Raw genomic sequence first — 14,020 nt, 5'->3', positions numbered from 1 at the left:
CAGTTGAAAATCCCATCTGATCAGAAAAGCGTCTACCGACAGAGGATTTTCTCTGGGATTTAGGGAACAAAATTTTGTTGTCTTCCGGTTGTCCCTGGTAGCAAATAAGTCTACTTCTGGATGTCCCCATTTGTGGACAATCTGATCGAACACGTAATTGTTTAGGGACCATTCCCCTTGTCTCAAGGTGTTGCGGCTTAGAAAGTCCGCTTTGATGTTTTCTTTTCCTCTTATGTGTTTAGACTTCCCCGTACTCTTCTTCCCCTGGAATGATAAAGTATAAAGGGGCCCGCGTCACAGAGTGAACTTTCACGTAGATCACTTACCCGTGCGCCAAAGTACAATACCGGAATCCGAGGGGTCTCTTTAGTCGAAGCTCTGGATCCTTGTTCGGAAGAGCTCTTACGACTGGGCTGGTCGCCTCTATCCTTCTGTTTGGGCTTCTGACGTACCTCGTCTGGCAGCTGCTGCTGCTCACCACCACTCTCCATGATGAAATGCGACCAAAAGCAGGGATCTGACATCTCCACCTGCATAAATACCCCTTGGATCCGGTCAGCAGATGGGCCAGCGCTGTCCCTATTGGCCCAGGATACAGCAGAGGGCAGGAGATCTTGCGGTCAAAAACCGGCACACAGACGCGATCGGCGCCACCATATTGGAACGACTGCGCATGCGCAGACGTCCGGCGACCCGGAAGCGGCCGCTAACTCCGCCCCCCCCACGTCACTGCACCCGGAAATGCTCCAGCACACGCTGAGAGCTGTGCAGGACGCCGGGGGATGGAGCGCAGCGCTCCGGGAGTCACCCACACGCCTGAGCCCGGCACCCGCAGCCCCACCATACCGCTGCACCACCAATGGGAATACTTACCTGCGCTGACGCTGATGGAGGCAGGAAATCCTCCGGACTCCGCTCCCTGCTGCGAACGCCACTGCCGTGAAGTCCAGCAAGGACCACCGTGGCGTCTCCAGGGATCTCCGCACCGGCCGAGGTAGGAGACCCCCCCGCTACCGTAATCGGCCGGCCGGCCTGGGCCTTCTATCTGTAGGCACCCGTCCCCTCAGGAACAGGAAACCAACTGAGGCAAGGGAGAGGTACCGCCCTTTTGTATCTGTAGGTTTCCTGTTCCTAATGGGCGGATCCCCTCTCTCGTCGTGCTGTCATGGGAGTCCGAGTAAAGACTAGATTTTTATACATGTAGGAGAGGGCCATATCTCAGGAAAGTAGAGGGGCAAGAACAAAAGAAACAATGCTAGATTCAGGAGAACACCAGATAAAAATTACATATATATCGCAAGTGACCCATTTTTAAAAAGAACTATGTAATGCCATCTTTCACCTGCAGGGGCACTGCAGTAAAAAAATGAAATAATTGCAGTCAGATGACAGTTTACAGCTAATCACCGGGGGTCTCCGCAGTGGAGCAGTAAAACCCACATACCCAGCATGCAGGAGGCGGCTGCCACCACTTATGTTCCCCAGCACACTGAAGACTTTGGGAGGTGTACAGATTGATTTTTAGAGGCCCAGAAGTAAAAATGTCCATATGTCGATAGTGTTCATTAGGTGCCGATAGTTAAATTGCCCACAATATATTATTCGTGCTTCTGTAGTCTGTCCAGCTCGACACAAACTAATGGGACTGAATATCGTAAAAACCAACAGGTTGAATCAGTTAACAGAAAAGCAAATCACATCCATCCCAGGAGCGGCCATACATCTGGCAGAAATCAGGACAGTCGTCTCAGGACCACAAATTCTCAGGAGCAAACAGCTGTGGAGCAGACGCTGGCTGGCGAACATGAAAGGGCGGCCGCGCTCTGATCACCTCCTGCTCGCACTAGATTGTGTACAAATAAAATGGAAACTATTCCTATTACGGACTGCGGAGGCTTCGTTAAATGTTACAGAGTCAGAGATTTGTGTTTGACAGATTGTTGTGCAAACCACATCATATGGGATCCTTTAGAATGAACACGTACCCTGCGCTTAGGAACAGCAAGAGTCCGGGGCAATGTGGCCACCTCTAGCAGAGAGGAACAGATTTACGGGCACACTCCTTCACCACCACCTAATAAATCCCAGTCTTGCTACAATATCCATCGTACAGACATGTAAGGTTACATCAGATAATAAAGCCTTTCATCTGTGGAAACTAATACAGACAAAAAAAGTGACTAGATCAGTGATTTAAAGGGGCTCTCTGGAAGTCATACACTGACGGCCCATCCTCAACCTCTGTGCACACAGTGTCTCTGCCTTACTGAAACGGTCCTGAAGAATCCATCAAACCTATCCATTTGGCTCTCTTCACCCAATGGAGGCCAAAAGTTTCCCTCTGGTCCCCATCAGGTTGTGGAATTTTGTCCCCACTCCCCCCATCCCGCTGCGGCATGCTGTCCCTGCTCCCCCCATCCCGCTGCGGCATGCTGTCCCTGCTCCCCCCATCCCGCTGCGGCATGCTGTCCCTGCTCCCCCCATCCCGCTGCGGCATGCTGTCCCCGCTCCCCCCCCCCCCCTTCCGCATCACGCTGCGGCATGCTGTCCCTGCTCCCCCCTTCCCCATCACGCTGCGGAATGCTGTCCCCGCTCCCCCCCTTCCCCATCACGCTGCGGCATGCTGTCCCCGCTTCCCCCCTTCCCCATCACGCTGCGGCATGCTGTCCCAGCTCCCCCCCTTCCCCATCACGCTGCGGCATGCTGTCCCAGCTCCCCCCCTTCCCCATCACGCTGCGGCATGCTGTCCCAGCTCCCCCCCTTCCCCATCACGCTGCGGCATGCTGTCCCAGCTCCCCCCCTTCCCCATCACACTGCGGCATGCTGTCCCAGCTTCCCCCCTTCCCCATCATGCTGCGGCATGCTGTCCCAGCTCCCCCCCTTCCCCATCACGCTGCGGCATGCTGTCCCAGCTCCCCCCCTTCCCCATCACGCTGCGGCATGCTGTCCCAGCTTCCCCCCTTCCCCATCATGCTGCGGCATGCTGTCCCCGCTCCCCCCCTTCCCCATCACGCTGCGGCATGCTGTCCCCGCTCCCCCCCCTTCCTCATCACGCTGTGGCATGCTGTCCCAGCTCCCCCCGTCACGCTGCGGCATGCTGTCCCCGCTCCCCCCCTTCCTCGTCACGCTGCGGCATGCTGTCACCCCCCCTTCCCCGTCACGCTGCGGCCTGCTGTCGCCGCTCCCCGTCACGCTGCGGTATGCTGTCCGCGCTCCCCCCCCCCCTTCCCCGTCATGCTGCGGCATGCTGTCCCCACTGCCCCCACCCTGTTACGCTGCGACATGCTGTCCCTGTTCACACCCCCCCTTCACGCTGCGGCCTGCTGTCCTCGCTCCCCATCACGCTGCAGCGTGCTGTCCCTGCTCCCAACCCCCCCCAATCACGCCACATGCTGTCCCCGCCCCCCCATCACGCTGCAGCATGCTGTCCATGCCCCCCATCACGCTGCGGCATGCTGTCCCCGCCCCCATCACCCTGCAGCATGCTGTCCACGCCCCCCATCACGTTGCGGCATGCTGTCCCCACCCCCCATCACGTTGCGGCATGCTGACCACACCCCCCCATCACGTTGCGGCATGCTGTCCCCACCCCCCATCATGCTGTGACATGCTGCTTCCCCACCATCACACTGCGATAATTTGGCAACACCAAATATTCTTTATTTCTGATTTGGTAACAGAGGGGTGGAGGCCAATTGCAACTTTTAGATATATTTTGGTAATACTTTGAAAAACGTTTGCTAGTTTTTTAGGACCTACGATCACTAAATCATTACATTATATACTGCAATAATACGATATTCCGGCATATAGGAAGATTAATGATCTATAAAACTGCAATAGCATACAGGCCGATTGCAACCGTTTAAAGGGAGTGTCCACTGTGAAGACACATCCTTCTTAAGAGCTAAAGCACCCGACATAAAATAGAAAGAATCATAAAAATATATACTTACCTTCCAGACTGGCACCACTGTTGCAATTTCAGCACTGTGATTTCTTGTGGTAACATGACTGCTGCAGCCAATCAGTGGCTGGTGATTGGCTGCAGTCTTTCAGTGCTCCATCACAGCAAAAGTTCAGTTCCTGATCCTGCTGCATACACCAATACCCGATGTACATGATTGTAGGTTATTAAAGTGTTAAGGAGGGCTCTAATGATGCATCTCTGCTGTAAGAAATCACATAAAAACCTTTCACAATGCCGGGAACACATTACTTACACTTAGTGACTCATCAAAAACTCGCATCAGTTTCCCTGTTAAAAAACGGAAGATCCGAACTTTCCTATCAGTTCCAATAGTTGCCATCTTTTTACCATCTGGGGAAAAATTGACACCAGTGAGACACGTTTTACACTTGGCAAACTCATAGAGGTCCGTGTCTGTTTTGAATTCCCAATTCACATTATTGGGGAATTTGTAACCGCGGGGAGGCCCCGTCCAGTACTCAATCATCCCGCTCTTGTCTGACGACACCACCACTTTGTACACGGGGTTCAGCCGGATCGCAGTTAGAGACGAGGAGTGCAGCTTGTGAAATACGTGCATCGGTTTATTATCTCCACGACCGTCATACACAAAAATCTTCCCTGTGCTCTTCTCTGAGCAGGCGACTGCTGAGATGGCATCCCCCGGGCAATAAATCCATTCCGACTGCCCAGGATGATAGCTGCAATATACAGAAAGCACGTCAGAAAAAAATGGATCACTAAATAAAATCGGGTACTGACATTTTGGGTCTAAGGGTACCGTCACACTGAAACGACGCTGCAGCGATACGACAACGATGTCGATCGCTGCAGCGTCGCTGTTTGGTCGCTGGAGAGCTGTCACACAGACCGCTCTCCAGTGCCCAACGATCCCGAAGTCCCCGGGTAACCATCGGGTTACTAAGCGCAGGGCCGCGCTTAGTAACCCGATGTTTACCCTGGTTACCAGCGTAAACGTAAAAAAAACAAACACTACATACTTACATTCAGGGTCTGTCCTCCGGCGCTCTGCTTTCCTCTGCACTGTCAGTGCCGGTCAGCTAGAAAGCAGAGCGGTGACGTCACCGCTGTGCTTTCCGGCTGGCCGGCGCTGACACAGGATGCAGGAGGAGTGCAGAGAAGCAGAGCGCCGGGGACAGACAGCTGAAGGTAAGTATGTAGTGTTTGTTTTTTTAACGTTTACGCTGGTAACCAGGGTAAACATCGGGTTACTAAGCGCGGCCCTGCGCTTAGTAACCCGATTTTCACCCTGGTTACCAGTGAAGACATCGCTGAATCGGCGTCACACACGCCGATTCAGCGATGTCAGCGGGAGATCCAGCGACCAAAGAAAGTTTCAGACGATCTGCTACGACGTACGATTCTCAGCGGGGTCCCTGATCGCAGTAGCGTGTCAGACACAGCGAGATTGTAACGATATCGCTGGAACGTCACGGATCGTGCCGTCCTAGCGATCAAAATGCCACTGTGTGACGGTACCCTAATTTACCACTAAGAATGAGACCATTCATGCGCACACGCCTTGCTCGGTGAATTTTAGTGGCCTTACGAGTCTTGCTATCTTTTATCTAGAAAAGGACATGTGGCTAGGCAGATAAGAGCTTGCACCACTGTGGGCACAAACATAAGCCAGTCTTAAGGTACCTTCACACTAAACGACACTGCAGCGATCCAGACAACGATCCGGATCGCTGCAGCGTCGCTGTTTGGTCGCTGGAGAGCTGTCACACAGACCGCTCTCCAGCGACCAACGATGCCGGTAACCAGGGTAAACATCGGGTGACACCGCTCTGCTTTCCGGCCGCTGCGCTCACAGCCAGAGCAGAGAAGCAGAGCGCCGGGGACAGACAGCGGTAGGTAAGTATGTAGCGTTTGTTTTTTTTACTTTTAGGATGGTAACCAGGGTAAACATCGGGTTACTAAGCGCGGCCCTGCGCTTAGTAACCCGATGTTTACCCTGGTTACCAGCGAAGACATCGCTGAATCGGTGTCACACACGCCGATTCAGCGATGTCAGTGGGAGAGCCAGCGACCAAAGAAAGGTCTGGCCCTCTAGCCCCGACCAACGACATCACAGCAGGATCCTGATCGCTGCTGCGTGTCAAACTAAACGATATCGCTAGCGAGGATGCTGCAACATCACGGATTGCTAGCGATATCGTTTAGTGTGAAGGTACCTAAACTGGGGGAAGGAAAAGTATCTTTAACGTCTAGCAAAATGTGCAGAATCTTTGAGTTTTTTTTCTGTGTGTTATTTCAATCCAAATCCTCAGAAATAGCCTCTTCGGATCTCTTCTGGGTGGTGCATACACAAAGAACATGCATTAGATCGGAGAAAGTAGCAAAAAAAACAGCGCTCACCCAATCCTTCTTTCAAGATGTGGTTTTAACCCCTTAGTGACAGAGCCAATTTGGTACTTAATGACCGAGCCAATTTTTGCAATTCTGACCACTGTCACTTTATGAGGTTATAACTCTGGAACGCTTCAACGGATCCCGCTGATTCTGAGATTGTTTTTTCGTGACATATTGTACTTCATGTTAGTGGTAACATTTCTTCGATATTACTTGCGATTATTTATGAAAAAAACGGAAATATGGCGAAAATTTTTAAAATTTTGCAATTTTCAAACTTTGTATTTTTATGCCCTTAAATCAGAGAGATATGTCACGAAAAATAGTTAATAAATAACATTTCCCACATGTCTACTTTACATCAGCACAATTTTGGAAACAAAATTTTTTTTTGTTAGGGAGTTATAAGGGTTAAAAGTTGACCAGCAATTTCTCATTTTTACAACACCATTTTTTTTTAGGGACCACATCACATTTGAAGTCATTTTGAGGGGTCTATATGATAGAAAATAATGAAGTGTGACACCATTCTAAAAACTACACCCCTCAAGGTTCTCAAAACCACATTCAAGAAGTTTATTAACCCTTTACGTGCTTCACAGGAACTGAAACAATGTGGAAGGAAAAAATGAACATTTAACTTTTTTTTGCAAACATCTTAATTCAGAACCATTTTTTTTATTTTCACAAGTGTAAAAACAGAAATGTAACCATAAATTTTGTTATGCAATTTCTCCTGAATACGCCAATACCCCATATGTGGGGGTAAACCACTGTTAGGGCGCACCGCAGAACTTAGAAGTGAAGGAGCGCCGTTTGACTTTTTCAATGCAGAATTGGCTGGAATTGAGATCGGACGCCATGTCACGTTTAGAGAGCCCCTGATGTGCCTAAACAGTGGAAACCCCCCACAAGTGACACCATTTTGGAAACTAGACCCCTTAAGGAACTTCTCTAGATGTGTGGCGAGCACTTTGAACCCCCATGTGCTTCACAGAAGTTTATAACGTAGAGCCGTGAAAAAAAAAAAAAAAAAAAAAATCGCATTTTTTCTACAAAAATGATCTTTTTGCCCACAAATTTTTATTTTCACAAGGGTAACAGGAGAAATTAGACCACAAAAGTTGTTGTGCAATTTCTCCTGAGTACGCTGATACCCAATATGTGGGGGTAAACCACTGCTAGGGCGCACCGCAGAGCTTGGAAGAGAAGGAGTGCCGTTTTACTTTTTCAATGTAGAATTGGCTGGAATTGAGATCGGACGCCATGTCGCGTTTGGAGAGCCCCTGATGTGCCTAAACAGTAGAAATCCCCCACAAGTGACCCCATTTTGGAAACTAGACCCCCCATGGAACTTATCTAGATGTGTGATGAGAACCTTGAATGCCCAAGTGCTTCACAGAAGTTTATAATGCAGAGCCGTGAAAATAAAAAATATTTTTTTTTTCCACAAAAAAGATATTGTAGCCCCCAAGTTTTTATTTTTACAAGGGTAACAAGAGAAATTGGACCCCAAAAGTTGTTGTCCAATTTGTCTTGAGTATGCTGGTACCCCATATGTGGGGGTAAACCACTGTTTGGGCGCACGGCAGAGCTCGGAAGGAAGGAGCGCCGTTTTGGAATGCAGACTTTGATAGAATGGTCTGCGGGTATTATGTTGCATTTGCAGAGCCCCTGATGTACCTAACCAGTAGAAACCCTCCACAAGTGACCCCATTTTGGAAACTAGACCCCCCAAGGAACTTATCTAGATGTGTGGTGAGAACTTTGAATGCCCAAGTGCTTCACAGAAGTTTAGAATGCAGAGTCGTGAAAATAAAAAATATTTTTTTTTTCACAAAAAAGATTTTGTAGCCCCCAAGTTTTTATTTTCACAAGGGTAACAGGAGAAATTGGACTGCAATAGTTGTTGTCCAATTTATCCCGAGTACGCTGATGCCCCATATGTGGGGGTAACCCACTGTTTGGGCGCACGGCAGAGCTCAGAAGGGAGGGAGCACCATTTGACTTTTTGAGCGCAAAATTGGCTGTCGTGTTTGGAGACCCCCTGATGTACCTAAACAGTGGAAACCCCCCAATTCTAGCTCCAACCCCTAACCCTAATCCCAACCTGATCCATAATCCTAATCACTAACCCTAACCATAATCACAACCCTTACCCCAAAACAACCCTAATGTCAACCCTAACCATAACCCTAATCAAAACCCTAAATCCAACACACCCCTAATCCTAATCTCAACCCTAACCCTAATCCCAATACACCCCTAATCACAACCCTAACCTTAACCCTAATCCCAAACCTAACCCTAATCCCAAGCGTAACCCTAATGCCAACCCTAACCCTAATACCAACCCTAATCCAAACCCTAAACCTAATCCCAGCTCTAACCCTAACTTTAGCCCCAACCCTAGCCCTAACTTTAGCCCCAACCCTAACCCTAAGGCTACTTTCACACTTGCGTTGTTTGGCATTCCGTCGCAATCCGTCGTTTTGGACAAGAAACGGATCCTGCAAATGTGCCCGCAGGATGCGTTTTTTGCCCATAGTATTGCCGACGGATCGTGACGGATGGCCACACGTCGCGTCCGTCGTGCACTGGATCAGTTGTGTTTTGGCGGAGCGTCGGCACAAAAAAACGTTCAATGAAACGCTTTTTTTTACGTCGCATCCGCCATTTCTGACCGCGCATGCGTGGCCGTAACTCCGCCCCCTCCTCCCCAGGACATAGATTGGGCAGCGGATGCGTTGAAAAACTACAGCTGCTGCCCACGTTGTGCACAATTTTCACAACGTGCGTCGGTATGTCGGGCCGACGCATTGCGACGGCCCCGTACCGACGTAAGTGTGAAAGAAGCCTAACCCTAAATTTAGCCCCAACCCTAACCCTAAATTTAGCCCCAACCCTAACCCTAAATTTAGCCCCAACCCTACCCCTAACCCTACCCCTAACCTAACCCTAGCCGTAACCCTACCCCTAACCCTAACCTAACCCTACCCCTAACCTAACCCTAGCCGTAACCCTACCCCTAACCTAACCCTAGCCCTAACCCTACCCTAACCCTAACCCTACCCCTAACCCTAACCCTACCCCTAACCCTACCCCTAACCCTACCCCTAACCTAACCCTAACCCTACCCCTAACCTAACCCTACCCCTAACCCTACCCCTACCCCTAACCCTACCCCTAACCTAACCCTAACCCTACCCCTAACCCTAACCCTACCCCTAACCCTAATTTTAGCCCTAACTGCTGTTCTCCTGCCGGCCGGCAGGTGGAGACAGATGGCGGGCGCACTGGGCATGCGTCCGCCATGTTCTTCTGCCGGCGGCCAGGAGGAGCAGCAAGAGGATCCAGGGACCTAGGTGAGTATGCTAGGGTCCCCGAATCCCCCTATTTCTCTGTCCTCTGATGTGCGATCACATCAGAGGACAGAGAATTACACTTTACTTTTTTTTTTTTTTTTTTTTGCGGTCGCCGGTAAACAGTTAATTACCGGCGATCGCAAAACAGGGGTCGCTAAAACCGACCCCCGATCATGCTCTTTGGGGTCTCGGCTACCCCAGGCAGCCGAGACCCCAAAGATTCTCCCGGTGCCGGCCGGCGGGCGCACTGCGCATGCGCCCGCCATTTTGAAGATGGCGGCGCCCACCGGGAGACACGAGGAGCATCGGGGGAGCTAGGTGAGTATTGGGGGGCCACCTGGGACCCCTTTTCTCTGTCCTCCGATGTGCGATCACATCGGAGGACAGAGAAATTAAAAAGAGATCGCTTTTTTTTTTTTTTTTTTGCGATCGCCGGTAAACGGTTAATTACCGGCGATCGCAAATGCGGGGAGGGTTAAAAACCCCCCGAATCATGTTCTCTGGGGTCTCAGCTACCCTCGGCAGCCGAGACCCCGGAGAAAATCGGCCTGTGGGGGGCGCTATACACTTTTTCCACAGCGCCGTTAATTAACGGCGCTGTGGTTTAAGTACCCTTAGCGGCCGCCGTTAAAAGGCGTATCGGCGGTCGCTAAGGGGTTAATCCATGTAAATGGTTACATAGATATTTGCGGAGGTGCAGGTGTCAGGGGAGTTTTTTCATCAATAATGAGACCTGCCGGACTATGGCTGTTTCACCCCTTGCTGGCGCTTCTACGGGTCCATATTTGCACCTCCGCAAATATCTATTTAACCATTTTCATGGATTAAAACCACATCTTGAAAGAAGGATTGGGTGAGTGCTGTTTTTCTTGCTACTTTTTCCAATATAATAAACGTTATTTGTAAATATGTCCTGGTGTTTCTTCCTTAGTTTGCTAGATTTTTCTATTTTCTGTACATGATTATGAGACAGCAATCTTGTCAGAAAACTGCTGCCTTAATATGAGAAAAGCGTTGAGAGATTTTATTCAAGGGGTTGTCCACTGCGCAGACAGCCCCTTCTTAGGCTACTTTCACACATCAGTTTTTTGCCTTCAGGCATAATCCGGCTATTTTTGAAAAAAACGGATTCGGTGCAAATTGTGAAAAACGGATACGCCGGATCCGTTTTTGTTTACTGAGAGTTTGGACTTCCTGTTCCAGGGAAAAGAGAGAAAGAGAGAGAAAGAAAGAAAAAGAGAACTCTAGAATGGAAAACGAAGCTACGTGGCATGCTCAGTGTAAAAATGCCGGAATCGGTAGCCGCATCCAGTCATTGCACTTCACGTTTCATCTGTTTATCACTGGAACATTCGTTTTTTCGACGGACAGAAAAAACGTTCCTCCGTAGGTTTTCTTCTTTCGCCTGAAAAAGAATTTTTGATGGATCCGGCAAAAAAAACGGATGAAACGTGTGGCCATCAGGCGCAATCCGGCGCTAATACAACTCTATGAGTAAAAACGGATCCGGCAGAAAAAAAAAAAAAGGATCCGTTTTTTTCAAAACTCGCCGGATTGTGCCTGACGGCAAAAACCTGATGTGTGAAAGTAGCCTTAATCTCTAGGTTCCCCCCAGTAAAATATCACCTTCACTCACCTCTGGTGTCGGCATTGGCTCTCCCAGGGATCGCATGACATTATGCCATGCGATGCCTGCGGCCAATCAGCGCTGGCTTCTTTCTCCACTCATTCGGACAAATCAAGACATCCGGAGGAATTGAGAACGCAGAAATAGCCTTCACTTCCTCCAGATGTGAACTATGTCGATAGGAGAGAAGAGAAACCAGTGCTGATTGGCCACAGGGACCACAAGAGATAATTTCATGTGATCCCCCGAGAGCTGACACTGCTGGAATGGAACTTGCATTAGAGGGGAGTTAAAGGGAACCTGTCACCCCCAAAATCGATGGTGAGGTAAGCTCAGTCATCAGGGGCTTATCTACAGCATTCTGTAATGCTGTAGATAAGCCCCCGACGTAACCTGAAAGAGAAGAAAAAGAGGTTAGATTATACTCACCCAGGGGCGGTCCCGCTGCGGTCCGGTCAAATGGGTGTCTCAGGTCCGCTCCGGTGCCTCCTATCTTCATTCCATGACGTCCTCTTCTGGTCTTCACGCCGCGGCTCCGGCGCAGGCGTACTTTGTCTGCCCTCAATAGGGCAGACAACGTACACCTGCGCTGGAGCTACGGCGTGAAGACCAGAAGAGGACGTCATGGAATGAAGATGGGAGGCGCTGTTCCGGACCTGAGACACCCATCGGAGCAGGAGTATGATCTAACCTCTTTTTCTCCTCTTTCAGGTTACATCGGGGTCTTATCTACAGCATTACAGAATGCTGTAGATAAGCCCCTGATGACGTTGAGCTTACCTCACCATCGATTTTGGGTGTGACAGGTTCCCTTTAAAGTGTTAGTAGCCTCCTTGGGGAGGGGGGGGGGGGGGGGGACATAAGGACTCAGATGGGGTTGTCAGAGTAGGGGACATGAAAGGCGATAGTCTGGAGATGTTTGATATGTTCACTGACTTCAATGGGAGAGTGTTCTTGGCACGCTATGCTTGAGGTATATGCAGTTAAATAAATTAAGCTAATATAACAATAACAGCATGAAAGGCTAATAGGAAAAATATATAGGCTGCCCCGGTGTTACTGTCATTCAAAGGGATTTCATGCACAAGGGTTTATATAAGTACAATAGGATATCTGTAGGATATATTACCCGAGCTTCAACATGTTGATCATATCAAAGTTGACGACATCAAATACTTTCATTGCTTGATCTTCTCCAACGGTGCATAGAAGTGACCCTTCACAGCTGGCTGCAATGCTCTCGATCACTCCTGAACCAGTGATAAAAGGCAGGAAGAATAAAGGCATGAAAACTGGCGTATTAATGTTACTTCACAACAGAACCATGTCCTCCACCTATGCGATATTAATTCTGACAAATCAAGGACGCAGAACTACAGCACAACATAGATAGCATTGCCATGGTTATTTCCTAAAGCATATTAATGTAGTTAGGCTACAAGTGGCCTAGCAGGAGATGTGAGAGGACGCTTGCCGGACCTCTCCCGCTGCCCGAACGGAGACTTAGTGGATACTAAAGGCGCCGCCGAACGCCAAACACCGGAGGAGCAGCTCCTGAGTAGCCGGGGAGCAGGGAGAGTAAAACGCGCGCAGCAGGAGCCGAAAAATGACGCGCAAAAGGCAGAAAGAAGCCGGGGTGGCTGGCTGCACGCGCTCCCAAGATGGCGCCGACAGCGCAGCAGAGGAGGCGGCAAAGGCAGGCGCTGCTTACCAGAAGCGGCTAGAAATACTAGCAAAGCTGGAGCAGTTCGCCAGAACAGAGGAGGCAGGACGGATAATGCAAGGAGCTGAAGGAGAGGTGACAGGAGGAGCGGTGGACTCAGTGGAGCAGACGGGTGAGCAGGCTGGGGCACAGAGGGAGGTGGAGGAGAGTGAATCCTGCATAGCACCCACCATAACACCAGCCATAAGCAATGCCCCACTGGATAAAGGGGCTGGGCTGGCCCTGGATTGTGCAGCACAGCTGGGAACTGTATGTACTGATGAGGCTGCGGAGCCGACCCTGAGGGACATTTTCTCTGCTATATTGTCTTGCAAGACTGCTTTAACAACCCTAACTGCTCAGGTGGATGGCCTGAAGGGGGAGGTCTCCTCGTTTCGCTCAGCCATGCACAAAATGGAGGGGAGAGTTGAACTGTTAGAGGAACGTGTAGGGGGAGCGGAGGACCAAATTGCCGAAATGACTAAAAGGGAGAAAAAATACATCCAGCGCATTTCAGAGTTGGAGCTTAAAACTGACGATCTGGAGAACCGCTCACGTAGAAATAACTTGAGAATTGTTGGTGTGCCTGAAAAGGCAGAAGGAAACAACCCCACGGAATTCATTGAGACATGGTTGAAAACTAAGGTGGGAGGAGATAGTCTCACTAAATTATTCGCGGTTGAAAGAGCGCACAGGGTGCCGTCCAGACCTCTGCCCCCTGGATCCCCTCCAAGGACCTTTCTGGCTAAAATCCTGAACTATAGAGACCGAGATATTCTGATGAGGAAGGCGAGGAATTAACCATCGATGGCAACCGAGTATCTATCTATCCTGACTATTCCACAATTGTGCAGAGGCTTAGGATGAAGTTTGGAGAGGCTAAAAGACGTCTGCGTGAACTGGGCCTGGCTTATTCTATGCTGTATCCGGCAAAACTACGCGTGGTGGCTATGGACAAGGTCCACTTTTTCCAGAGCCCC

General features: G+C 49.9%; 1 protein-coding gene across 1 annotated transcript in view; it reads right to left on the bottom strand.

The window, feature by feature from the left end:
• The window catches only part of PPWD1 (peptidylprolyl isomerase domain and WD repeat containing 1), a 46,683-nt gene that overhangs the window by 21,975 nt on the left and 10,688 nt on the right, over window positions 1–14,020 (bottom strand). Inside the window, exons 4-5 of the mRNA XM_069749411.1 lie at window positions 12,468–12,588; window positions 4,224–4,671 (exon numbers count right to left, since the gene is read on the bottom strand). Of these exons, the coding sequence (XP_069605512.1) occupies window positions 4,224–4,671; window positions 12,468–12,588 (569 nt within the window). The remainder of the gene's footprint in view (window positions 1–4,223; window positions 4,672–12,467; window positions 12,589–14,020) is intronic.

This window comes from Ranitomeya imitator, chromosome 1 (genome assembly GCF_032444005.1).
Source record: "Ranitomeya imitator isolate aRanImi1 chromosome 1, aRanImi1.pri, whole genome shotgun sequence".
Taxonomy (NCBI): domain Eukaryota; kingdom Metazoa; phylum Chordata; class Amphibia; order Anura; family Dendrobatidae; genus Ranitomeya; species Ranitomeya imitator.
The sequence above is the reverse complement of the archived record's forward strand: the minus strand, read 5'-3'. Positions and strand labels throughout refer to the sequence as shown.